At 38.3% G+C, this 23507-nt stretch overlaps 1 protein-coding gene across 15 annotated transcripts in view; it reads right to left on the reverse strand.

Annotated features, from left to right (window-relative positions):
- Positions 1-10923: 10923 nt before the first annotated feature.
- RGS22 (regulator of G protein signaling 22) overlaps positions 10924-23507 on the reverse strand; it is a 140519-nt gene continuing 127935 nt past the window's right edge. For 13 of the 15 annotated variants that reach the window (XR_015140532.1, XR_015140534.1, XM_086336108.1 and 10 more), the window contains 4 exons: positions 16550-16648; positions 12402-12495; positions 12213-12293; positions 10924-11039 (listed from right to left, as the gene is read on the reverse strand). Coding sequence is in view for 12 of the 15 variants with exons in the window: in XM_086336108.1 (XP_086192234.1) it covers positions 11029-11039; positions 12213-12293; positions 12402-12495; positions 16550-16648 (285 nt within the window). In the remaining 3 variants the exon portion in view is untranslated. The remainder of the gene's footprint in view (positions 11040-12212; positions 12294-12401; positions 12496-16549; positions 16649-23507) is intronic. The other 2 variants (XR_015140533.1, XM_086336109.1) reach the window with 1 other exon arrangement.

The raw sequence follows: 23507 nt of genomic DNA on the forward strand, positions 1-23507 counted from the left end.
ATTGGCTGTGGATTTGTCACATATGGTCTTTATTATGCCAAGGAATGTTCCCTTTATACTCCCTTTGTTGAGTGTTTTTATGATAGATGACTGAACTCTTTTATTAGGTTTTGGGTTTTTGGTTTTTTGTGGGGTTTTTTTGGTCACACTGTGCAGCATGTGGGATGCTAGTTCCCCACCCAGTTCCACGGTGGAAGCATGGAGTCCTAACCACTGGACCTCCAGGGAAGCCCCTCTTTCAGGTTTTGATTGTAGAATTCTTTCTCTTTTAAATCTAAATGAAAACTTTGCTAGATATACTTTGCTGTAGATTTTTTGCCTTTCACCACTTTAAATATCATGTATCTCCCTTATTGCCAGCAAACTTTTTGCTGAAAAGTCAGCTAAGAGTCTTGTGGGAGTTCCTTATTCATAACTAGTTACATCTTTCCTTATTGTTAAAAAAAAACTTTTTCATTTTTGCCATTTTGACTACAATTTGTCTTGGTTTGGATCTTTTTGGCCTCACTTTGAAACTTTTGGTGCTTCCTGAACCTAGATGTCTCTTTTCTTCCCCAGGTTAAGGAAGTTTTCCATTATTATATCTTCATAAAATTTCTCTACCCCTTTCTCTCTCTATTCTTTTTCTCTACCCTTATAATGCAAATGTTAGTACTCTTGATGTTATCCCTGAGGTCTTTTAAACTATCCTCATTTTTAAAAATTCTTTTTTCCTTTCTTCTGTTCAGCTTGGTGATCTCCACTACTCTGTCTTCCAGATTGATGATTCATTGTTCTGTATCATCTAATAGACTATTGATTTCTTCTACTGTATCTTTGCAGTTAGTGTATTTTTTGGTTTTGTCAGATTCTTCTTCTCATTTCTGAAAAATCTGACTGTATTTTCCATTTTTTTTTCAAGTTTGGTGGGCATATTTATGATTTTTACCTTGAACTCTATATTGGGTGGATTGCTTAGCATCACCTCATTTAGTTCTTCCTCTGAAGTTATGTCTTTTTCCTTCTTTTAGAAGATATTCCTCTGTCTCCTCATTTTGCCCAGTACTGTTTATTTCTAGACAGAGGTCAATCGGTTGTATTTATTGATGTTAGAGAATTATCTTATATGGATGATGCCATATGAGGCTCAGCAGAATGCTCCCCTCTGGTCATCAGAGGTATTTGCTCTGGAGGTGCCCCTTACACGGGCTGTGTATATTTCCTTAGGTTGTGGCAGGGCTGACAACACAGGGTGCCCTGATAGGCAGGTCTGGACCCTGAATTGGTTAAGCATATTCAAAAGCAGAGACATTACTTTGCCAACAAAGGTTCGTCTAGTCAAGGCTATGGTTTTTCCTGTGGTCATGTATGGATGTGAGAGTTGGGACTGTGAAGAAGGCTGAGCACCGAAGAATTGATGCTTTTGGACTGTGGTGTTGGAGAAGACTCTTGAGAGTCTCTTGGACTGCAAGGAGATCCAACCAGTCCATTCTGAAGGAGATCAGCCCTGGGACTTCTTTGGAGGGAATGATGCTAAAGCTGAAACTCCAGTACTTTGGCCACCTCATGCAAAGAGTTGACTCATTGGAAAAGACTCTGATGCTGGGAGGGATTGGGGGCAGGAGGAGAAGGGGACGACAGAGGATGAGATGGCTGGATGATACGTATCACTGACTTGATGGACGTGAGTCTCAGCGAACTCCGGGAGTTGGTGATGGACAGGGAGGCCTGGCATGCTGCGATTCATGGGGTCGCAAAGAGTCGGACACGACTGAGCGACTGATCTGATCTGATCTGATCTGATGTCTTCTTCAGAGGCTGTCGCCTACAGAAGTCAGAACCTGGTCTTCATGCAGCTGCCTATATGGCCTGAGGGGACTGGAGGCTGGCACTAGCCTACTGGTGGGTAGTGCTGGGTCCCTGTACAGCTGACTGCTTGACCCGGGAGGACCTGATGCTGGAGCCATCCTGCTGGTGGCATATTAGCACCCAGTGCTAGTAGGCTAGAGGGATTATTCCAAAGTGGCAGTTGCCATCACCATTTTAATTGCAGTAAAATGACTTCCCCAAATGGCTGCTGCCATGTCTCCATCCCTAAGGGAAGTCCCAGCTGACTCCTGCATCTCCAGGATGTTCTCCAAGATCAATAAACAGGTTGGACACTGGCTCCTTTCAAACTACTGCCTCTGTGGTGGAACTCAGACCATGTGAAATTTTGTGTGTACCATTAAGACTAGAGATCTCTTCAAGAAAATTAGAGATACCAAGGGAACACTTCATACAAAGATGGGCACAACAAAGGACATAAACAGTATGGACCTAACAGAAGCAGAAGATATTAAGAAGAGATGGCAAGAACACACAGAAGAACTATACAAAAAAGATCTTAATGACCCAGATAACCACGATGGTGTGATCACTCATCTAGAGCCAGACATCCTGGAATGCAAAGTCAAGTGGGCCTTAGGAAGCATCACTGTGAACAAAGCTAGTGGAGGTGATGGAATTCCAGTGGAGCTATTTCAAATCCTAAAAGATGATGCTGTGAAAGCGCTGCACTCAATATGCCAGGAAATTTGGAAAACTCAGCAGTGGCCACAGGACTGGAAAAGGTCAGTTTTCATTCCAATCCCAAAGAAAGGCAATGCCCAAAGAATGCTCAAACTACCGCATAACTGCACTCATCTCACACGCTAGCAAATTAATGCTCAAAATTGTCCAAGTGAGGCTTCAATAGTACATGAACGGAGAACTTTCAGATATTCAAGCTGGATTTAGAAAAGACAGAGAAACCAGAAGTCAAATTGCCAATATCTGTTGGATCATCGAAAAAGCAAAGAGAGTTCCAGAAAAACATCTATTTCTGCTTTATTGACTATGCCAAAGCTTTGACTGTGTGGATCACAACAAATTGTGGAAATCTTCAAGAGATGGGAGTACCAGAACGCCTGACCTGCCTCCTGAGAAATCTGTGTGCAGGTCAAGAAGCAACAGTTAGAACCAGACATGGAACAACAGACTGGTTCCAATTTGGGAAAGGAGTATGGCAAGGCTGTATATTGTCACCCTGCTTATTTGACTTATATGCAGAGAATATCATGAGAAACGCTGGGCTGGATGAAGCACAAGCTGGAATCAAGATTCCCAGGAGAAATATCAATAACCTCAGATATGAAGATGACACCACCCTTATGGTAGAAAGTGAAGAGGAACTAAAGAGCCCCTTGATAAAAGTGAAAGAGGAGAGTGAAAAAGCTGGTGTAAAACATTCAAAAAACTAAGATGATAGCATCCAGTCCCATCATTTCATGGCAAATAGATGGGGAAACAATGTGAACAGTGACAGACTTTATTTTCTTGGGCTCCAAAATCACTGCAGATGGTGACCGCAGCCATGAAATTAAAAGACGCTTGCTCCTAGGAAGAAAAACTATGACCAACCTAGACAGCATACTAAAAAGCAGACATTACTTTGCCAACAAAGGTCCATCTAGTCAAAGCTATGGTTTTTCCAGTAGTCATGTATGGATGTGAAAATTGGACCATAAAGAAAGCTGAGCGCTGAAGAATTGATGCTTTTGAAGTGTGGTGTTTGAGAAGACTCTTGAGAGTCCCTTGTACTGCAAGGAGATCCAACCAGTCAATCCTAAAGGAAATCAGTCCTGAATATTCAAAGGAAGGACTGATGCTGAAGCCAAAACTCTAATACTCTGGCCACCTGATGTGAAGAACTGACTCTTTGGAAAAGACCCTGATGCTAGGAAAGATTGAAGGCAGGAAGAGAAGCGGACAACAGAGGATGAGATGGTTGGATGGCATCACCAACTCGATGGACATGAGTTTGAGCAAGCTCCAAGAGTTGGTGATGGACAGGGAAGCCTGGCGTGCTGCAGTCCATGGGGTCGCAAAGAGTTGGGACACAACTAAGCAATGAACTGAACTTAAGAATACAGTCCCTTCCTGAGAAAGAAAAATGGAGCTGGAGGAATCAGGCTCCCTGATTTCAGACTGCTGCTAAGTCACTTCAGTCGTGTCCGACTCTGTGCGACCCCACAGACATCAGCCCACCAGGCTCCCCCGTCCCTGGGATTCTCCAGGCAAGAACACTGGAGTGGGTTGCCATTTCCTTCTCCAGTGCATGAAAGTGAAAAAGTGAAAGTGAAGTCGCTCAGTCATGTACGACTCTTAGCGACCCCATGGACTGCAGCCTACCAGGCTCCTCCATCCATGGGATTTTCCAGGCAAGAGTACTGGAATGGGGTGCCATTGCCTTCTCCGTGATTTCAGACTATACTACAATAAATAGCAGCAGTATCTTTTTGGATCCACTTCCTAGAGGTGGTGCCCACCAGTACTGCCATTAGCAAGGTATGTGCCCACCAGTACTGCCATTAGCCTCAGATTGCATAAGTGGTTCCTGCCTGTGACTCAGTCCTCAAGGAGTAACCCAACTGATTTTTGCCTCTCTAAAAAGATGCTTCAAGATTAGTACATGGGTCCCTTTTTCTATGGTTCATGAACTCTTCCAACTGGTGTTTTTGTGATGGTTTTCAGGTCAAGTGAGTCTATGCACAAGCTCTTTAAGAACAGGTTTCCCATTTCTTGGTTCTATAGTTCTGTGCATATTCCCAATTGGGTTTTCAAAGCCAGGTATTTGGGTGCTTATCTCTCTTTTACAGTATCTAGAAGCTTGTGTACCTGATGTGGAGTTTGAATCCCTCATTCATCTAGAAGAAAGATCTGTGCCTTTGAGATCCCTCTCAATTGTGAATTACTACATCTGGAGTATGGGTTTTTCCTTGGTGAGCCCGTATTTCTACCTTTCCTACTGGTCTTGCTGGTGTTCTTTTAACCTTTTTTGTGGAAGCTTTATTCATCCAGTTTTCAGGTTCCTTTCTCAGGGAGTTATTTCATATGCAGTTGTAGATCTGCTGAGTGTGTCTGTGTGAGGAGCTGAGTTCAGGATCTTCCTGCACTGTCATCTTGAACCCTCCCCCACTTCATCTTTTGACCTAAATCTCTAATTTAAAATACAGAAATAACTGCTCATGGAGGAATACACCAAGACTCTATATACAGTTACAGATTAAAAAATCTCCAGTATCATAAACTCACAGAATTACACATTAGTGCTAAAAAAGGACGCTTTGTTTCTTATACATAAGTAAACTGAGACCAAAAAAGGCAAAAATAAATGGCTCTATATCAGAAAGACAGTAACAGATCCAAGATTAGAACAAATTTCTACTGAATCTTTGGATATACACCAACTGAGATACTTTTTGAAGTAAAAAGTTTACTATAATTTTTAAAAAGGGTATGTCAATTAAGAAACAAATTATTCACAGATTCAGTTCAGTTCAGTTCAGTTCAGTCACTCAGTTGTGTCTGACTCTTTGCAACCCCATGAACTGCAGCATGCCAGGCCTCCCTGTCCATCACCAACTCCTGGAGTTTACCCAAACTCATGTCCATTGAGTCAGTGATGCCATCACTAAATACTATAATTTTCAATTATGTAATAAATGATAAACATACCCATTTAAGAAATGTAACATGAATTAGGTTATACCTTTAAAACTAAATTTTTTATGAAAAAAATAATATTCACAATCTGAATCTGACTCAACTGGCCACATTACTGATAGATTACTGCACTATTATATTTATTTCAAAATAGTTATTCACTGCAAACAATAATATAAAGAAAGTATAACCTCAATTTTCCCATGTATTGAAGGGTGTAAAGCTGACATAGTTTACAGAGTAATTTGTGTGTTTTTAAAATGTAAGACTTCTAAAAGTAAGTTGTTTTTTCTTTATGAGGACTTATAAAATCAAGAAGCATATCAGATGTAAACATGTAGCTCAGTTAGAATTTATTTATTTATGTGTACAAATCCAATGCAGATTTAAGGGCACTTTTAAGATTACCTAAAATATAGTGTATGTCACTGACATTATATCTAAGTAAGGAATTTATTTTATGTTCTATTAATTCAATAAACATTGGTTGAGCATCTCCTTTAGGCATTATACTTCCAAAGATGATATAAAAAAAGAAATAATTCAAGTGGATGTAAAACAGATACCACTAGAACAAATAAGCTGTCATTAGTTAGAAGGCACTCTTGGCAGTGTTATAGAGCTAGCAGGTGTGATACTTTAAAAAAAATGATATGCTAGATAAGTATAATTTGAAGATTCCATTGTAATTAGGGATTTCAAAAAGTAAAACATAAAAACTCTCCAAAGTCTAAAGTAATAGTTCTCAATTAGGGATGATTTGGCAATGTCTGAAGATATTCTGGGTCACGATCACCGAGGAGGTGCTACCAGCGCACAGTGTGGGAGCCAGGTGTATTTTTAAACATTCAACAGTGCACAGGAGAGTCCTTCACAACAGAGAGCTAGCTGGCCAAAAATGTCAACAGTGCCAAGACTGAGAAATCCAAGCCTAAAGTGATTTAAGTGATTGGATGTGATTTAATAAGTATTAATTTATTCTCTGAAAGACACAATGACACATAGATCTATTCTCATAAATATGAAAAAATGATGTAGTTACAACAAAGATTATTAAATATACTTTATACAAACAAGCCACTTTGCTGTGCATTTCTAATTACAAAAATACCAATGAAAACATTGTTTGAATAGCATTATACTGACTTTCTTCAATGAGCAGTGACTTTTTACTTTCCCGAGATTTTACAGTGCAGATATTTCTTTCATTTCAGCAAATCCTTAAAGAACATCTATTTTACAGATGTTCTATGTAAGATACTGAAATTCAAATGACAGCTTTAACCAGGAAATTAAATTACAATCAATGTAACTAGTGCTATTATAGAGTAATGAACACGCTATAGTGTTAGGACAGAAGAGTGAGTGATAACTCATGCAGCTGTTTAGAAATCTGCAGTGAAATAAGAATATCAAAGATAGCATCCCAGAGGAATAAATGTCTGATCTGAAGCACTGTTTACATCAGAAGACAGGAGGGCCTTACATGTCATGCTAAATAAAACACTTCTATTTTAGAGATACTAATTAAAACTCACATCCAAGGTGGTAAGAATCTGAAATAAGGCAGCCATCCACTGGGGGATGAGAGAAGGAGAAAACGAACTGAAGGCATGTTAAGGAATCAGTAGAGCTAATGAGAAGATTCTTCCTGAGCACTAATATAAGGAAACCGACTCTAGTGGCATAAGTTGAGACTAACTCATGCTGTGAGATGCTTTCAGGGTAGGCCAAAAATGAACATCCAAGTATTTATAATATAAAAATTTCCATCTGAGAAAACTCCCCTCTCCTGCTTCTCCTAGGGGGAACGACAGAGTGACAATTTTGCAATATATCCATTCTTCCTAACAATGCCTGCCCTCAACAGAAACTATTCTGCGACAGCCTAACAGGCTGTGGTTTTCACCAAAGCCTAACTGACATGGGAGGGGGGAAATACCCAACCAGGCTCACTAAAGGAAAGAGATCTAATCATGGGACTATACAACACCTCCTCCTCCCACATTCTATCACCACATCAACAGCACTCCTGTATAATGTCGGGGATTACAGATAAAAGAACTGCAAGCCTCAGACCCTATTAAGAGATCTCTAAGAAAACCCAAAAGCACAGGAAGAAAATAACAAAGACATAGAGGAAATTTCAGTCACTGGCACCACAAATACAGCAAACATTAAATACAGCCTAACTCCTAGTCAGATAAATACAAAATCTCACACACTAAAGGTCCATAAACCTCAGTTCCTTTTACCTGATGCCTCATATCTTACTTTCAAAAAATACTACAAAGCATGTTAAAAGGCATAAAAACATATCTGAAGAGACAAAAAGCAAGCATCAAATCATAATCAGTATGACAGAGACTTCAGAATGATCAGACCAAAAACTTAAAATCACTATGATTCATGTGTTAAGAGATTTTAATAGAAAGAAGTGTACAACATGTAAGAACATCTGAGTAACATAAGCAGAGAGACAGAAATCCAAACAAAGAATCAAAAGAAAATGCTAGTAACTAACTGAAAGCACTGAAACAAAAATGAAGAATGTCTTGGATGAGTTTATCAATAGACTAAATACAGCAGAGGAAAGAATCAGTGGGCTTAAAGAGAAGTTAACAGAAAATTCCAAAACTGAAATGCAAAGAGGAAAAAAACAATGAAAAAGAAAAGAATATCCAAGAACTATGGGACTATTACAAAAGATGTGACATGTACATAATGAAATAGCAGGGAGAAAAGGAACAGAACACTTGAAGTAATAATGATGGAATTTTCAAAAATTAATGAAAGACACAAAACTACTGATCCAAAAAGCTCGGCGATTACAGCAGGACATTTATACAAAAATCTACACCTATCATGTTTGAACTGCAGAAAGTCAAAGATGAAGAGAAAATCTTGAAGGAATCTGAGAGTCAAGAAAAGAATTGCATTTGCCTTCTCTTTAGAAACCACGCAAAAAGAGAGTGAAGTGTTTGAAAGGTTGAAAGAGAAAAAGAAATACTTAGAATTTTGTATCCAGTGAAACTACCCTTCAAAATTAAAGGAGAAATAAAGATATTTTAAGGCAAACAATAGACCTTCCTTAAAAGAAATATTAAAAGAAGTTCTTCAGAGAGAAGGGAAATGGTATAGGTCAGAAACTCAGATCTACACAAAGAATGAAAGTGTATTAGGGGAATAAATGAAGGAAAAATAATACCTTTTATTTCCTTATTATGAGTTGACCTAGGAGAAAACAGTTGTTAAAAATAATAACATCAACAATGCATTCAGCAATTATAGCTTATAGATAAGTGAAATTAACTGACAGCAATACGATAAGAGATAGGAGGGAGGGAATTGGAAAATTCTGTTAAAAGGTATTATACTTGCATTACCCATGAAGCAGTCATGAAGCAGCAGAATATTATTTGAATGTAGACTTTTATTAGCTGTAAATGTATATTGCAAATTCTAGGGCAACTAACTAGACAACTTTAAAAAGATGTATAACTGATAAGGAGAAAATGGAATCACAGAAAATGCTTGCTGCTGCTGCTAAGTCACTTCAGTCGTGTCCGACTCTGTGCAACCCTATAGATGGCAGCCCACCAGGCTCCCCTGTCCCTGGGATTCTCCAGGCAAGAACACTGGAGTGGGTTGCCATTTCCTTCTCCAATGCATGAAAGTGAAAAGGGAAAGTGAAGTCGCTCAGTCGTGTCTGACTCTTAGCGACCCCATGGACTGCAGCCTACCAGGCTCCTCCATCCATAGGATTTTCTAGGCAAGAGTACTGGAGTGGCTTACTTAAAATCAAAAGGCAGAAAACGAATGGAATAAAAAAAAAGGCAATGAATGGAAAACAAATACAAACTTCTTGACTAATATAGGGTATTGGGGAGTATGGGAACAGAGGAAACTATAGGGTTCTGATGCTTAAAAAAAAAAAGGTGTCCAAACCCACTGCTTTAGAAAACAAGTGGGATCTCTGAAGTCTTTCTCCTGATGCTCTCCCCTCTATACAATGCTTAACTCTTTAAAAAATTAGGAATGGTAGTTTCCACTTTGAATATACTTTCTGGGATGATAGTAAAGTGGAAGTCTAATGCTTCCAATCTGCTAACCCAGGTCACAGTCCTTGGAGTTTCTGAGTCCCAAGGCAAACAGATGATGAAGGTTCACCCTCCCAGATAATTTCTTACAGATTCTCCTTTCCCTCTAGGAAAGAAGATACGTAGATGTATGTCTGGGTTTCCTCTGCTACAAGTGTGTGTGTCAGTCGCTCAGTTGTGTCTGAATCTTTGCAACCTCATGGTCTGTAGCCCACCAGGCTCCTCTGTCCATGGAATTCTCCAGGCAAGAACACTGGAGTGGGTTGCCATGCCCTTCTCCAGAGGATCTTCCCGACCCAGGGATCAAACTCAGGTCTCCCGCGTTGCAGGCAGATTTGTTACTGTCTCTAGTTAATAAGGGAGCTTTTGCCTTTTAAAACTCTTCTCTTGCTACCCTAACAGTTTATCACACGGACAACTAGGATGTCCATTAAAGAGGGGGATTCCTGGGTTCTGTCCAAGAACTACAGAATCAAACTCTCAGAGAGTGAGCCCAGGAATCTGCATTGCTAGCAAATGTTACAGTGAGTCTCATGCACACTGAAGTCTGAGAGCCACACAGATTTAAAATACAGCTTCTTTAGAGTTGGGAATAGGGATAGGGACAAGATGAGGAAGGCTCTTCCCTCTATATTTTGGGTCAGTTTATTGCTAGGAATATCCCTAGCCACTTGCTGAATGTATCTGCCAACCAAATACAGCTGACCCTTGAACAACACAGAGGTTAGGGGCACCATAAAGTTGAAATTCTCTGTATAACTTATAGCAGATCCCTGTATCCATGGCTCCTCCATATACGCAGTTCTGCATCTGTGGATTCAACCAGCCACAGATCCAGGAGTACTGTAACGTTTACTATTGAAAAATATCTGCATATAAGTAGAACTGTATAGTTCAAAATCATGTTGTGCAAGGGTCAACTGTATACTGAATGCTCAAGGAACATTTTTGTTAAAAGACTATTTAAGGAGCAAAACATGGTTTCTTCAGGTCTGTGATAAAATATTTTGATTCTTCCGAGATAGAATTTGTTTTATTCTAAATGAGTTAAAGTTTTTTTTTAATAGTCTTATATGTTAGGTGTTCCCTCCTAGCTCAGTAGGTAAAGAATCTGCCTGCAATGCAGGAGACCTGGGTTCAATTCCTGGGTCGGGAAGATCCCCTGGAGAAGGAAATGGCAACCCACTCCAGTATTCTTGCCTAGAAAATCCCATGGACAAAGGAGCCTGGCGGGCTACAGTCCATGGGGTCGCAAGAGTCGGACACGACTTAGCGACTAAACCACCACCACCACGTTATGTGTACAGAAGAGCTGTAATTTTTAAACTATGGAAGTAAAGCCAAACTTTATTTAGATGACAGGCTTGCTCTAAAGCAGACCATCAAAAAACCACTTGTGCTTCCATGTTAGTTAAAACTTGGTTTAAAGAATTCCTGCAAAGAAAAAAGAAGAAATGACTGAAACATAATCAATGAGAGAAAATTTAAATCCAAAATAACAACAAAAACTTAGAGTTGTAAGAAGGATCAAACAGTTAACAAATAAGTCAGCACACCCTAATGTTGGAGGCACTGTGATGTTGATCTAAGGGGTAAGGGAACTGACAGGAGCACAGTGGTTAAGGATAAATCTGAAAAGAAGAGAGATGAGCAGGCTAAGAGCATAAAGGCCTGATCATCATATCCTCCCAAGAACCAGAAAACTAAGGATTTTGAGAAACAAAAATCTAAGCTACAAAATAGAAGAGAAATGGGACTTTTACTGGGTCCTTTGAGTTTTAGTTCAATGGGTTGCACATATATTACATTACACTAGTAATACTACTTTCTAAGGGCATTGTTAAAAAGTCTAACATTAGTATCTGATCAAAACTGTATAATCACATCAGTATCTGTATGAGAAAAGGACCCCAGCTTGATTTTCAGTTATTAATTATCAGTTCCTTCTTGTATTCCCATCTTGGGAAAATGGAACTTAGAAAAACTCAGCTTGCAAAACCTTGGAAAACTGAGCCCATTCTTCTATAAATGTTCTTTGTGGAAGAGAAAACTAGATAAGAGAAAACTAGATAAGGAGTAGATAGGAGCAATAAATGATCATTCCCCAGGGGCCTTCCTGTGCAGGAGACTGTGCCGTTCAAAAGGGAGGCAAGTCACTCCTGCCTATTAATTTGTTAGTGGAGAGTGTAAGTAGGGGTGTGTGTGTATGTGTGTGTGTGTGTGTGTGTGTGTGTGCACGCGTGCGCATTGTGCAGATGTCCATGTGCATTAGTGTGTGAGTCAGAGGGACATGGATGGGACTGATCAATTCAGTCTATGAACTTCCGTTGTACCTAGCAGCAGGATATGCGCTCCCGTGAGTGCTGTCTGGAAATGGTATGCAGTGTTGGGTATATGTCGTAGTCTATCCTCCTCAGCAAAAGAGAAGAAAACAGAGACAAAGAGATGGAGCACCTACACTCTGAAATTCTCCTAACCTGGGGCTCAGAGCAGTTGGGAGGGAGTCAGTCCTCATCCCTTTCTGCCCTCTCCAGATGGCCAGGTGAGAGGTAGAGTTCTAACAATAAGGAAGAAAGAACTGAAATCAGACTCTCACTTGACACTCACTCTGGATGTTGTGGGAGGACACAGTCTTTTTCAAAGACAGAGTGGAAGCAGTAGACTTGAAATTTGTAAAAGATGGTGTGGCTGCACGGAAACAAGAGAAACAGTGAAGGAATCATTAGCAAAACCCTCTAGAATTAACCTGTGATTCAAGACAACAAAGCAGCCCTGAAAACAAAGAGCAAAACTTACCTGCAAACAACTTTCTTTCTAGTTCCTCTTGAATTTTAAGAAGAATCCTTTCCTGTTCTAAGGCTTCTATGTACTTTGAGTAGCACCAGGTTGGCTACAAAAACAATTTTGCAAAATTAATTTTAGAGATATTTGCCCCAGGAAATAAACTGAAGGTAAGACAGCTTATATCAGCCCCTTCATTTAAAGGCCTTTTAATGTCAAAGAACAGAATATAGAAAACATGCACATTTCATAAATTTATAATTATAGGAATTAATCTACATTTATATAGATATATTTATGATGAAGTAAAGGTATTTCTCTTTAGCCTTGATCTAAATTTTAATAATTTGATTTTTCTTCTAGTTTTATTCAGATATAATCAACATATAGCACTGTTTAAGCTAAAGGTGCATAATAATAATGATTTGACTTATACACATCATGAAAGGATCACAAGAGGTTTAAAAAACACCTTTCATCACATATAGATGGAACATTAAAGAAATAGAAAAAATTATTCCTTATGATGAGAAGTCTCAGATTTACTCTCTTAACAGTTTTCAGTTGTAACATATTACTTATATTTATATATAATATATATTAAAAATTAACAAAATGATAAATGAAATATAAAGATATTTAAATATATATATTAAAATGTTTATATTTTAATATATATTTAAAATATACATTTATCTGTCCCTTCTCCCCAACCTTCCCCCCAGCCACCATAAGCTCATTCTTGGAGTCTATAAGTCTGCTTCTGTTTTGCAGATAAGTTCATTCGTATCATATCCTTTTAGATCCCACATGTAAGGGGTGTCATATGGTATTTCCACTCATACTGAGTGAAGTCAGACAGAGGCTCTCCAGTCCATCCATGTTGCTTCAAATGGCATTATTTCAATCTTTTTAATGGCTGAGTGATGCTCCATTGTAAATATATACCACGTCTTCTTTATCCATTCCTCTGCTGGTGGACATTTAGATTGCGTCCATGTCTTACTTATTGTAAACAGGGCTGCAATGCACATTCGGATGCATGAATCATTTCAGACCATGTTTTTCTCCAGATATATGTCCGGCAGTGGGACTGTAGGACCATATGGTAGCTCTATTTTCAGTTTTTTAAGGAGCCTTCATACTTTTCTCCACAGTGGCTGTATCAATTTACATTCCCACAAACAGCGCAGGAAGGTTCGCTTCTCTCCACACCCTCTCCAGCATTTATTGTTTGTGGACTTTTTGGTAATAGCTACTCTCGCAGGTATGAGGTGATATCTTATTGTACTTTTGATTTGCATTTCATTATAATTAGCAATGTTGAACATCTTTTCATGTGCCTAATGGCCATCTGTATATCTTCTTTGGAGAAATGTCTACTTAGTTCTTCTGCCCATTTTTTTGAGTGGGCTGTTTGTTTTGATGCTGTTAAGCATCACGTGTTGTTGTTGTTCAGTCACTAAGTCATGTCTGACTCCTTCAACTCCATGAACTGCAGCATGCCAGGCTTCCCTGTTCTTTACTATCTCCTGGAGTTTGCTCAAACTTATGTCCATTGAGCCGGTGATGCCATCCAACCATCTCATCCTCCATTGCCCCCTTCTCCTCCCGCGCTCAATCTTGCCCGGCATCAGGGTCTTTTCCATGAGTCAGCTCTTCCCATCAGGAGGCCAGAATACTGGAGCTTCAGCTTCAGCATCAGTCCTTCCAAAGAACATTCAGAGTTGATTTCCTTTAGGATTGACTGGTTTGATCTCCTTGCAGTCCAAAGGACTCTCAAGAGTCTTCTCCAGCACCACAATTCAAAAGTGTCAGTTCTTCATCACTCAGGCTTTTTTGCATAGTTCTGTGTATTCTTGCCACCTCTTCTTAATCGCTTGTGCTTCTGTTTGGTTCTTGCCATTGCTATCCTTTATCATGCCCATCCTCACATGAAATGTCCCCTTGATATCTCCAATTTTCTTGAAGAGATACCTAGTCTTTCCCATTCTATTATTTTTCCTCTATTTCTTTGCATTGTTCACTTAAGAAGGCTTTCTTATCTCTCCTTGCTATTCTTTTCTGCATTCAGTTGGGTATATCTGTCCCTTTCTCCTTTGCCTTTTGCTTCTCTTCTTTTCTCAGTTATTTGTAAGGCCTCCTCAGACAACCCTTTGTCTTCCTGCATTTCTTTTCTTGGGGATGGTTTTGGTCACTACCTCCTGTACAAGATTACAAACTTCTGCCCATAATTCTTCAGGCGTTCAGTCTACCAGATCTAATCTCCTGAATCTATTTGTCACCTCCACTGTATAATCATAAGGGATTTGATATAGGTCACACCTGAATGATCTAGTGGTTTTCCTACTTTCTTCAACTTAAACTGGAATTTTGCAATAAGAAGCTCATGATCTAAGCCACACTCAGCTCCAGATCTTGTTTTTCCTGACTGTATAGAGCTTCTCCATTTTCATCTGCAAAGAAAATAATTAATCTGATTTCTGTGTTGACCATCTGGTGATGTCCATGTGTAGAGTCTTATCTTATGTTCTTGAAAAAGGGTGTTTACTATGACCAAGGCGTTCTCTTGGCAAAACTCTGTTAGCCTTTCCCCTGCTTCATCTTGTACTCCAAGGCCAAACTTACCTGTTACTTCAGGTACCTCTTGACTTCCTATTTTGCATTCCAATTACCTATGATGAAAAGGACATCTTTGGTGTGAGTTCTAGAAGGTCTTGTAGGTCTTCCTAGAACCGTTCAGCTTCTTTGGCATTTAGTGGTTGGGACACGGACTTGGATTACTGTGATACTGAGCGGTTCACAAGCTGTTTGTAAAATTTGGAGACTAATCCCTTATTGGGAGAAGGCGATGGCACCCCACTCCAGTACTCTTGCCTGGAGAATCCCAGGGATGGGGGAGCCTGGTGGGCTGCCGTCTATGGGGTCACACAGAGTCAGACACGACTGAAGCGACTTAGCAGCAGCAGCAGCAATCCCTTATCAGTCACATCATTTGCGCATATTTTCTCCCAATCTGTGGGTTGTCTTTTCATTTTGTTTACTGTTCCCTTTACTCTGCAAAAGCTTTGGAGTTTAAGTAGGTCCCATTTGTTTATTTTTGTTTTTATTTCCCTTATTCTGGGAGATAGACCAAAAAAGATATTGCTATGATTTATGCCAAGAGTTTTCTGCTTATGTTTTCCTCTAGGAATCCTATAGTATCTGGTCTCACATTTAGGTCTTTAATCCATTTTGAGCTTATTTTTGTGTGTGGAGTTAAAGAATGATCTAATTTCTTTTTTTTTTTTTTTACATGTAGCTATCCAGTTTGCCCAGCAACATTTGTGGAAGAGACTTCCTCTCCCCTTATTTTTATACTGTGTTTCTGAAACTTAATGCTAGTCATTTCCTAATAAATGTTCTTCTAAATGGCATTAGGTATCACACACTTTTAAATATATATTTTTCAATATATGGCTTTACAAAATTGGACATTTATCTCAATAATAGCTTTATAATCTATCAGTTATCTTAGCTGGGAGGCTGAACACATTTGACATTTCGAGTACCAGAAACATTGTTTCTTAAGCTAGTATTAGCCTATGATATAAACACTTTTAATATCAGTCTTTAAAAATGTACATAAGTTAAACTTATAAAATTTCTGGGACACTAATGTATGTTATAAATATAAACATAAAAATTGTACATATATTAGTTGCTGATCATGTATTATCAAAAAGATATATTAGCTATTGATCATATATGTACATATATTAGTTTTTGATCAATTTTATGACCACTTCAAATAATTTTAAAAATTGATACTAGCATTTGACATTCTTCTTTCTTCTCTTGACCTAAGAATATATCAACCTACATATATTCTTATATATATGATTATCTCTTTTCCAATAAGATAGTTATCTCAACTTCTGCCACTAAAATCTTCTTCATATGTATCCAGAAATTATTTTCTCTGATTATGTTGTTCAGGATCAGCCGAAATTGTAATGTTCTCTGAAGACTCATGGAAACTCTATTCCAGTCTCTCCTCAAGGAATTTTAGCCTTGTTTTCAAACAAACATATATCTATTACTTTAAAAATAACTCAGCTACTGCATGACACCATCCAATGCTCTAGAGAAGAAGTGATATCTCTGATATCTTTCCTGCTTACCTGTCGGCCGTACGCTTGCATGCCTAAACCTGGGTCACTAGTTAAAGCAGCTGCTTTGATAACAGATCCTGAAGTACTCGAATATTGTTTGATTCCATCCTGTAATTATATTAAATTAAATTATTCTAAAAAGGGGGTTATTAAGGACACTTAATACTACAATAAGATAATGATATCTTTATGACATGTAGTATGCTTCACATACTATATTTAATTCTACTCTGTTATGTAAGTTCTCTTACTATTTCCATCTCATAGGAAAAAAATGAGGTTTTGGGAAGTGAAGTGGTTTCCCTGAGGTATTAGAACCGATCAATGGTAAGGCCAGGATTCAAAACTAGGTAGGCTCACTCGAAAAACTGCACTCCTATCTACTATACTATACTGTCTTGGATCAATAATACCTTACAATTGTATAGTTGAATACCCTACAAGTTCTTTTATTCATATCATTTCAATTAATCCATCTCACATCATATGAGGTTAATATTATCACTATCAGTTGATAAAATTGAGGTTAAGAGGGTTAAGAGTCATGCCTATGGTTACCTAGATAAACCCAATGCTTTTCATAGTAAGTGATTTTTTTCAGAAGATATATTTTCATGTTACAAAAAAGTCATGAGTTTCCCATATTCACTTTTTCCAACATTTTCTCATATGTATTCATTGACAATAGCATCTTGGAACAAACTTATACTCTATTGGTCTTCTTTACCTTATACTTTCTGTGTTAAAATAAATGCATGTGAGAAATCTGTTGTTACTAGTTCAGTTCAGTCACTGAGTCGTGTCCGACTCTTTGTGACCCCATGAACCACAGCACACAAGGCCTCCCTTTCCATCACCAACTCCCGGAGTCCACCCGAACCCATGTCTATTGTGTCGGTGATGCCATCCAACCATCTCATCCTCTGTCGTCCCCTTCTCCTCCTGCCCTTAATCTTTCCCAATATCAGGGCCTTTTCAAATGAGTCAGCTCTTCACATCAGGTGGCCAAAGTATTGGAGTTTCAGCTTCAGCATCAGTCCTTCCAATGAACACCCATGACTGATCTCCTTTAGGATGGACTGGTTGGATCTCGTTGCAGTCCACGGGACTCTCAAGAGTCTTCTCCAGCACCACAGTTCAAAAGCATCAATTCTTCGGCACTCAGCTTTCTTTATAGTTCAACTCTCACATCCATACATGACCACTGGAAAAACCATAGCCTTGACTAGATGGACCTTTGCTGACAAAGTAATGTCTCTGCTTTTTAATATGCTGTCTAGGTTGGTCATAACTTTCCTTCCAAGGAGTCTTCTAATTTCATGGCTGCAATCACTAGTAAGTGATGGCAATACATTTACTGTATATAGTACAAATATTTAAATTAAAATTCCTGTGTTTTCTTTAGGATTATTTACCCTACAAAATGATTGTCAATATTTATACCTAACCATGTTAGCATTTACTAGTTGACAGATATAGACAGATCAGAATATCACTTATGGACACTTGCATTTCCATAAATGAAATGTAATATGGATGGTACAAACACACTCTGGATTTTCTGGAGAGATAGTAATTTAAGATTTTCTCTACTCTCATTCACACTATATGTTCCAACTTTTGTTTCAGACAATATATTTACCAAAGCAAACTTTGGTAAAGAAAATACTTGGGATGACAGAGAGCTGTGACGTTCTTCCTAAGAATTTGAGATACTGTAAGAGATCTTCTTTATATCCTCCTTACTTCTATAACCTTTATTCAATAAGTGTACATTGAGATAACTTCCCAAGTGGTACGGTGGTAAAGAGTCTCCCTGCCAGCCAATGTAGCAGACACAGGAGATGTGGGTTCAATCCCTGGGTGGGGAAGATTCCCTGGAAGAGGAAATGGCAACCCACTCCAGAATTCTTGCCTGGGAAATTCCATGGACAGAGGAGCCTGGTGGGCTACAGTCCTTAGGGTCGCAACAAGTCAGACACGACTGAGTGGGCATACATGCATACATTTAGAACTATTTGTTGAATAGTTGGTAAAGAATCCGCCTGTAATGCAGGAGACCCTGGTTTGATTCCTGGGTTGGGAAGATCTGCTGGAGAAGGGACAGGCTACCCACTCCAGTATTATTGGCCTTCCCTTGTGGCTCAGCTGGTAAAGAATCTGCCTGCAATGCGGGAGACCTGAGTAGAGCTTACTACTTAAAACCAACTCAAATTAACCTTTTCTTTGAGATCCTTTACTTTCCCCCCACAAATAATTAATTACTAAATTTCTGGGATTTCAGTTTTTTGTTTATATTCTTTTCAGTTAAGTATATGTGTGTGTCTTTCTATCCTTACACTATATGTAAATTTTATATTTATGTTCCTAGCATATATAAAAGGGATAAATAGATCATCAATAAAATTCTATGTAGTAGATAATCAATAAAAGTCTGGTGAAAGAAGGAAGAAAGGGATTAGGATAGGGAGCTCTTTTTGAGAGACTATTTAGGCCACATTAGTAAAAAATGCAGCAGGCTCACATAGGACTCATCTGATTGGTGAAGTTATTCACATGCTACAGACGTAATCAGAAAAAAGCTCCAATTGTACTTAAGTTAGACAACATTCTATTTTTTCCTCCCTAAATGAACCCTTCAATATATTTTCTTTCTGAGCCTACCAAATTAGTATCACATTCATGTGGTTCAGTCAGACACGTACTTGCCTCAAGGGTCTGAAGAAGGTAAATATGAGGGTTTTTATTTAGTGAACTCTGTTTCTTGTCAGATTATATAGCTTGGGCCAGATGCATAGTTGGTTTGAGGGAGAAATCTGCTTTTGTATTATATGATCTATCACTTATTACCCAAACCACTGGAAGGGAAATAACTGCAGAAATTTTTAAAATAAATAATCCAAAACTAATTATATTTAAGTGTAATAACATTTCATTTCCATACATGAGCTCTGTGCTCAGTCATTCAGTTGTGTCTGACTCTTTGTGACCCCATGGACTGTAGCCCACTAGGCTCCTCTGTCCATGGGATTTTCCAGGCAAGAATCCTCGAGTGGGTTGCCATTTCCTCTTCCAGGAGATCTTCCCAACACAGGGATTGGACCCATGTCTCTTGAGTCCCCTGCATCGGCAGGTGGATTCTTGACCACCAGCGCCACCTGGGAAGAAGATACAAGTCGCTCATAAGCTGTATATGAGTGAATATTTGCCCTATGATTAAAGAACTTTTAATACATCAACAAAAATACGTGAAGTCATATTGTGAAGAACTGATTCAGTGGAAGCAAGACTTTACAGACACCTCTTCCTATTTTCTTGCTCTTAGGCCTTTCCCGATTCCCATTCTATACTGGAAATACCCTCAACCTCCTGATAGAAAACATCAACCAAAGAGAAGCTTTTGAAAATCTGGTAACTTCTTGCAGTATCATTCATATAAAAATTTTGTTATATATTGAATACTTATTAAAATATTCTAACAATAGGATATGAATAATAACAATACCACCAAAGCTTAAGAGACGCCACGTTACCAGCGCCTCTGCTCCCTTTTGTGTCGCCTGCCCAATCACATCATCTGTCTCCACCCAACCTACAAAGGTAACCACTGTACTGAACTTTGTGTTTATCATTCCTTTTTTTTATATTTTATCGCATTTGTATTGATTCGTTTTATGTGAATTTTAACTTTATATAAGCAGAGTTGACTGGTTATATTTTTGCAACTTTTCCAGTCAGCAGTATATTCCTGATGTATGTCTATGTTTATTATTGTAGTATAGTTTATTTGTTTTCCATCACAGCAGTGTTCTACTACATGAATTTATTTTTAACAATCTCCTGTTGATATTTGGATAGCTTCTGATTTTTTGCTTTTGAAAACATGGGTGCTATAAACCATGTGCATATGACCTGATATCTGTGTCCATAAATTACTCTAGGATATATGTATTTACAAGTAGATTGGATAAATTGAAGGCTAAGTGCATCTTTTAATTTACCAGATAAAGTAAAATTGTTTTCTAAAGTTCAATCTATACTCTCATCCATAGTGTATTAGAATTCTAACTACTCCCTATTATTGGTGGTTGAGAAAAATATAAGACATTTCAAAATGAGCAGAAAATAACAGGTGATATCCCATAAAACCACTGCAAGAATAAAACAAAGTGAGAAGTCCAATATTTTAGTTGATAACAGTACTCTCCAAGAAATCCAATCATGAATCATAAAACTCTAACATAGGAGCCCAAAATAGATAAAATATTCCTATACAAACATTTGCATATATGACATAAAACTCCAAATCCTAAATGCAGAAACTCAGAACAGAAACAGATCAAAACATTTTAAAAGGAAAATGTAAAATGACTGTTTACTGAACTTAAAAAAGATTGAAAAAACCAAAAATCTCTCAGAAATGAAGTACCCAAGGTATCATGAATATGGATCATAAAGAAAGTGTATCAGTTCAGTTTAGTTCAGTCGCTGAACTGAGTGTCCGACTCTTTGTGACCCATATACACAAATATATGTAGCATTAATATAAATCCCCCTCTTCCAAACTTGGCAAAAGATATAAATATACAGAATCAAGAACTTGAGCAATCCTCAAACAGAAACAACCCAAAGAAATCTGCATAAGACATATCATATTCAAAATTCTGAAAACTAAACACAAAGAAAAGAATCTTGAAAGCAGTGAGAAATAACAGCTTACATAAAGGAAAAAGAAAGAACAAAACAAATCTTGGAACATCAAAAAAGAGTAAAAATAGAGCAAAAGTAAGGGTTAATACAATAGACTTTTCACTTTGAGTTTCCTGATTTATGTTTAACAGTTGAAGCAAAAATTATAAAACTGTCTGATGGGATTCTCAATATATGTTGAGAAGTATTTAAGATAATTGTAAACAGGTGAGGGGAAAGAGACTTAAAGGGAGGTAGTTTTGAGACCCAAACTGGTAAAATGTCAACACCAATAAATTGAGAAGTTATGCTTGTATAAGGTGATATCTAAGTAACTGCTGAAACATCTAAACAGAGAGACACCAAAATGAAATTCTAAGAGATGTTCAAGTCATACACAGGAGTGTAAGACAAGGAAATAGAAAAAAGAAGAGAGGGAATAAGCAAAACAGAAAGTACAATGACATTTAAAAACTAACATATCAATAATTATATTAAAGATGCATAGACTAAATACACCAATTAAAAGAAAGAGATTGGTAAAGTAGATTAAAAACCAAACACTACCATGACCCAACTATATGCTGTCTATAGGAAACTTAATTCAAATATAATGATATAGGTAGTAATGTAAGCAGATGGAAAAAGATACCACGTGAAAATCAAAATACCAAGATGATACTATAGCTTTAGAGAAGTTTGGCAATTCCTCAAAAGGAGCCAATAATTCAACTTCTAGGTCCCAAGAAAAATGAAAACATGTCTATATATATAAGATTGCATAAGAATGTTCACAGCAGCATTACTAATAAAGCCCAAAAGTGGAAACAACCCAATACATCAGCTGATGAACGGATAAGCAAAATGCATTTCAACCATACAGTGTAATACCAGTTAGTCATGAGAAGAATAAAGTACTGACACGTGCTACAAATAGATGAACCTTGAGAATACCATGTTAAGTGAAAGGAGCCAGGCGTAAGAACCACATACAGTATTATTTCTTTTATATGAAATGTCCAGATACAGAAAATAGATTAGTGGTTTCCAGAGGCTAGGAAGGAAGAAGGAAAGGGGAGTGATTGCTAATGGGTATACAGTTTCTTTTTGGGGTGATGAAAATGTTCTACAGTTAGGTAGTGGTGATAGTCACACAGCTCTGCAAATATACTAAAACCATAAAATTGTGCACTTTAACAGTGTAAATTTTATGGTATGAGAATTAAATTTCAATAAAGCTGTTATAAAATAAAAGCATTCAAATAAGAAGGAGGAGGAGGAGGAGGAGACAGCGGTGGGAGTGACTACATAACATTTTATTGTAACAGCCCCAAACAGGAACTAACCAAATGTCCTTTAATGAGTGAATGGCTGCACTGTGGTACAATGTACTTCAGAACACTGCTGCTGCTGAGTCGCTCAGTCGTGTCCGACTCTGTGCGACCCCACAGATAGCAGCCCCTCAGGCTCCCCCGTCCCTGGGATTCTCCAGGCAAGAGGCTAGAGTGGTGTGCCACTGCCTTCTCCCAACAGAACACTGCTAAACAACAGAGAGGATGAACTGCAGATACACATGACAGTGTGGACTCATCTCCAGGGTATTTATGTTGGGTGAGAAATGCCAGTCTCAGGAAGTCACATATTGTATGATTCCATTTATAAAACATTCTCAAAAATGACAAAATTATATAAATGGGGGAAAGATTCATGGCTAAAATATTAGGATAATTGGTTGGAGATGACTTACAGTCACAAGGAACATCTTTGTGGTGCATCTGGGATAGAGTGTTGGTTACTCAAATATACACATGTGACAAAATGGCATGAACTATACACACACCTTGTATCAATATTAGTTTCCTGATTTTACTATTGTAATAGCAAGGTGTAGCCACTGGGGGAAACTGGGGGAAAGGTACATGAGACCTCTCTACTATTTTTGCTATTTCCTAATTGGAGAAGGCAATGGCACCCCACTCCAGTACTATTGCCTGGAGAATCCCATAGATGGAGGAGCCTGGTGGGCTGCAGTCCATGGGGTCGCAAGAGTCAGACACGACTGAGAGACTTCACTTTTCACTTTCATGCATTGGAGAAGGAAATGGCAACCCACTCCAGTACTCTTGCCTGGAAAATCCCACAGACGGAGGAGCCTGGTAGGCTTCAGTCCATGGGGTCGCTAAGAGTCGGACACGACTGAGTGACTTCACTTTCACTTTTCACTTTCATGCATTGGAGAAGGAAATGACAACCTGCTCCAGTGTTCTTGGCTGGAGAA

Source organism: Bos grunniens, chromosome 14 (assembly GCF_055505025.1).
Source record: "Bos grunniens cultivar Pamir isolate PY7600 chromosome 14, Bosgru_T2T1.0, whole genome shotgun sequence".
Lineage (NCBI taxonomy): Eukaryota > Metazoa > Chordata > Mammalia > Artiodactyla > Bovidae > Bos > Bos grunniens.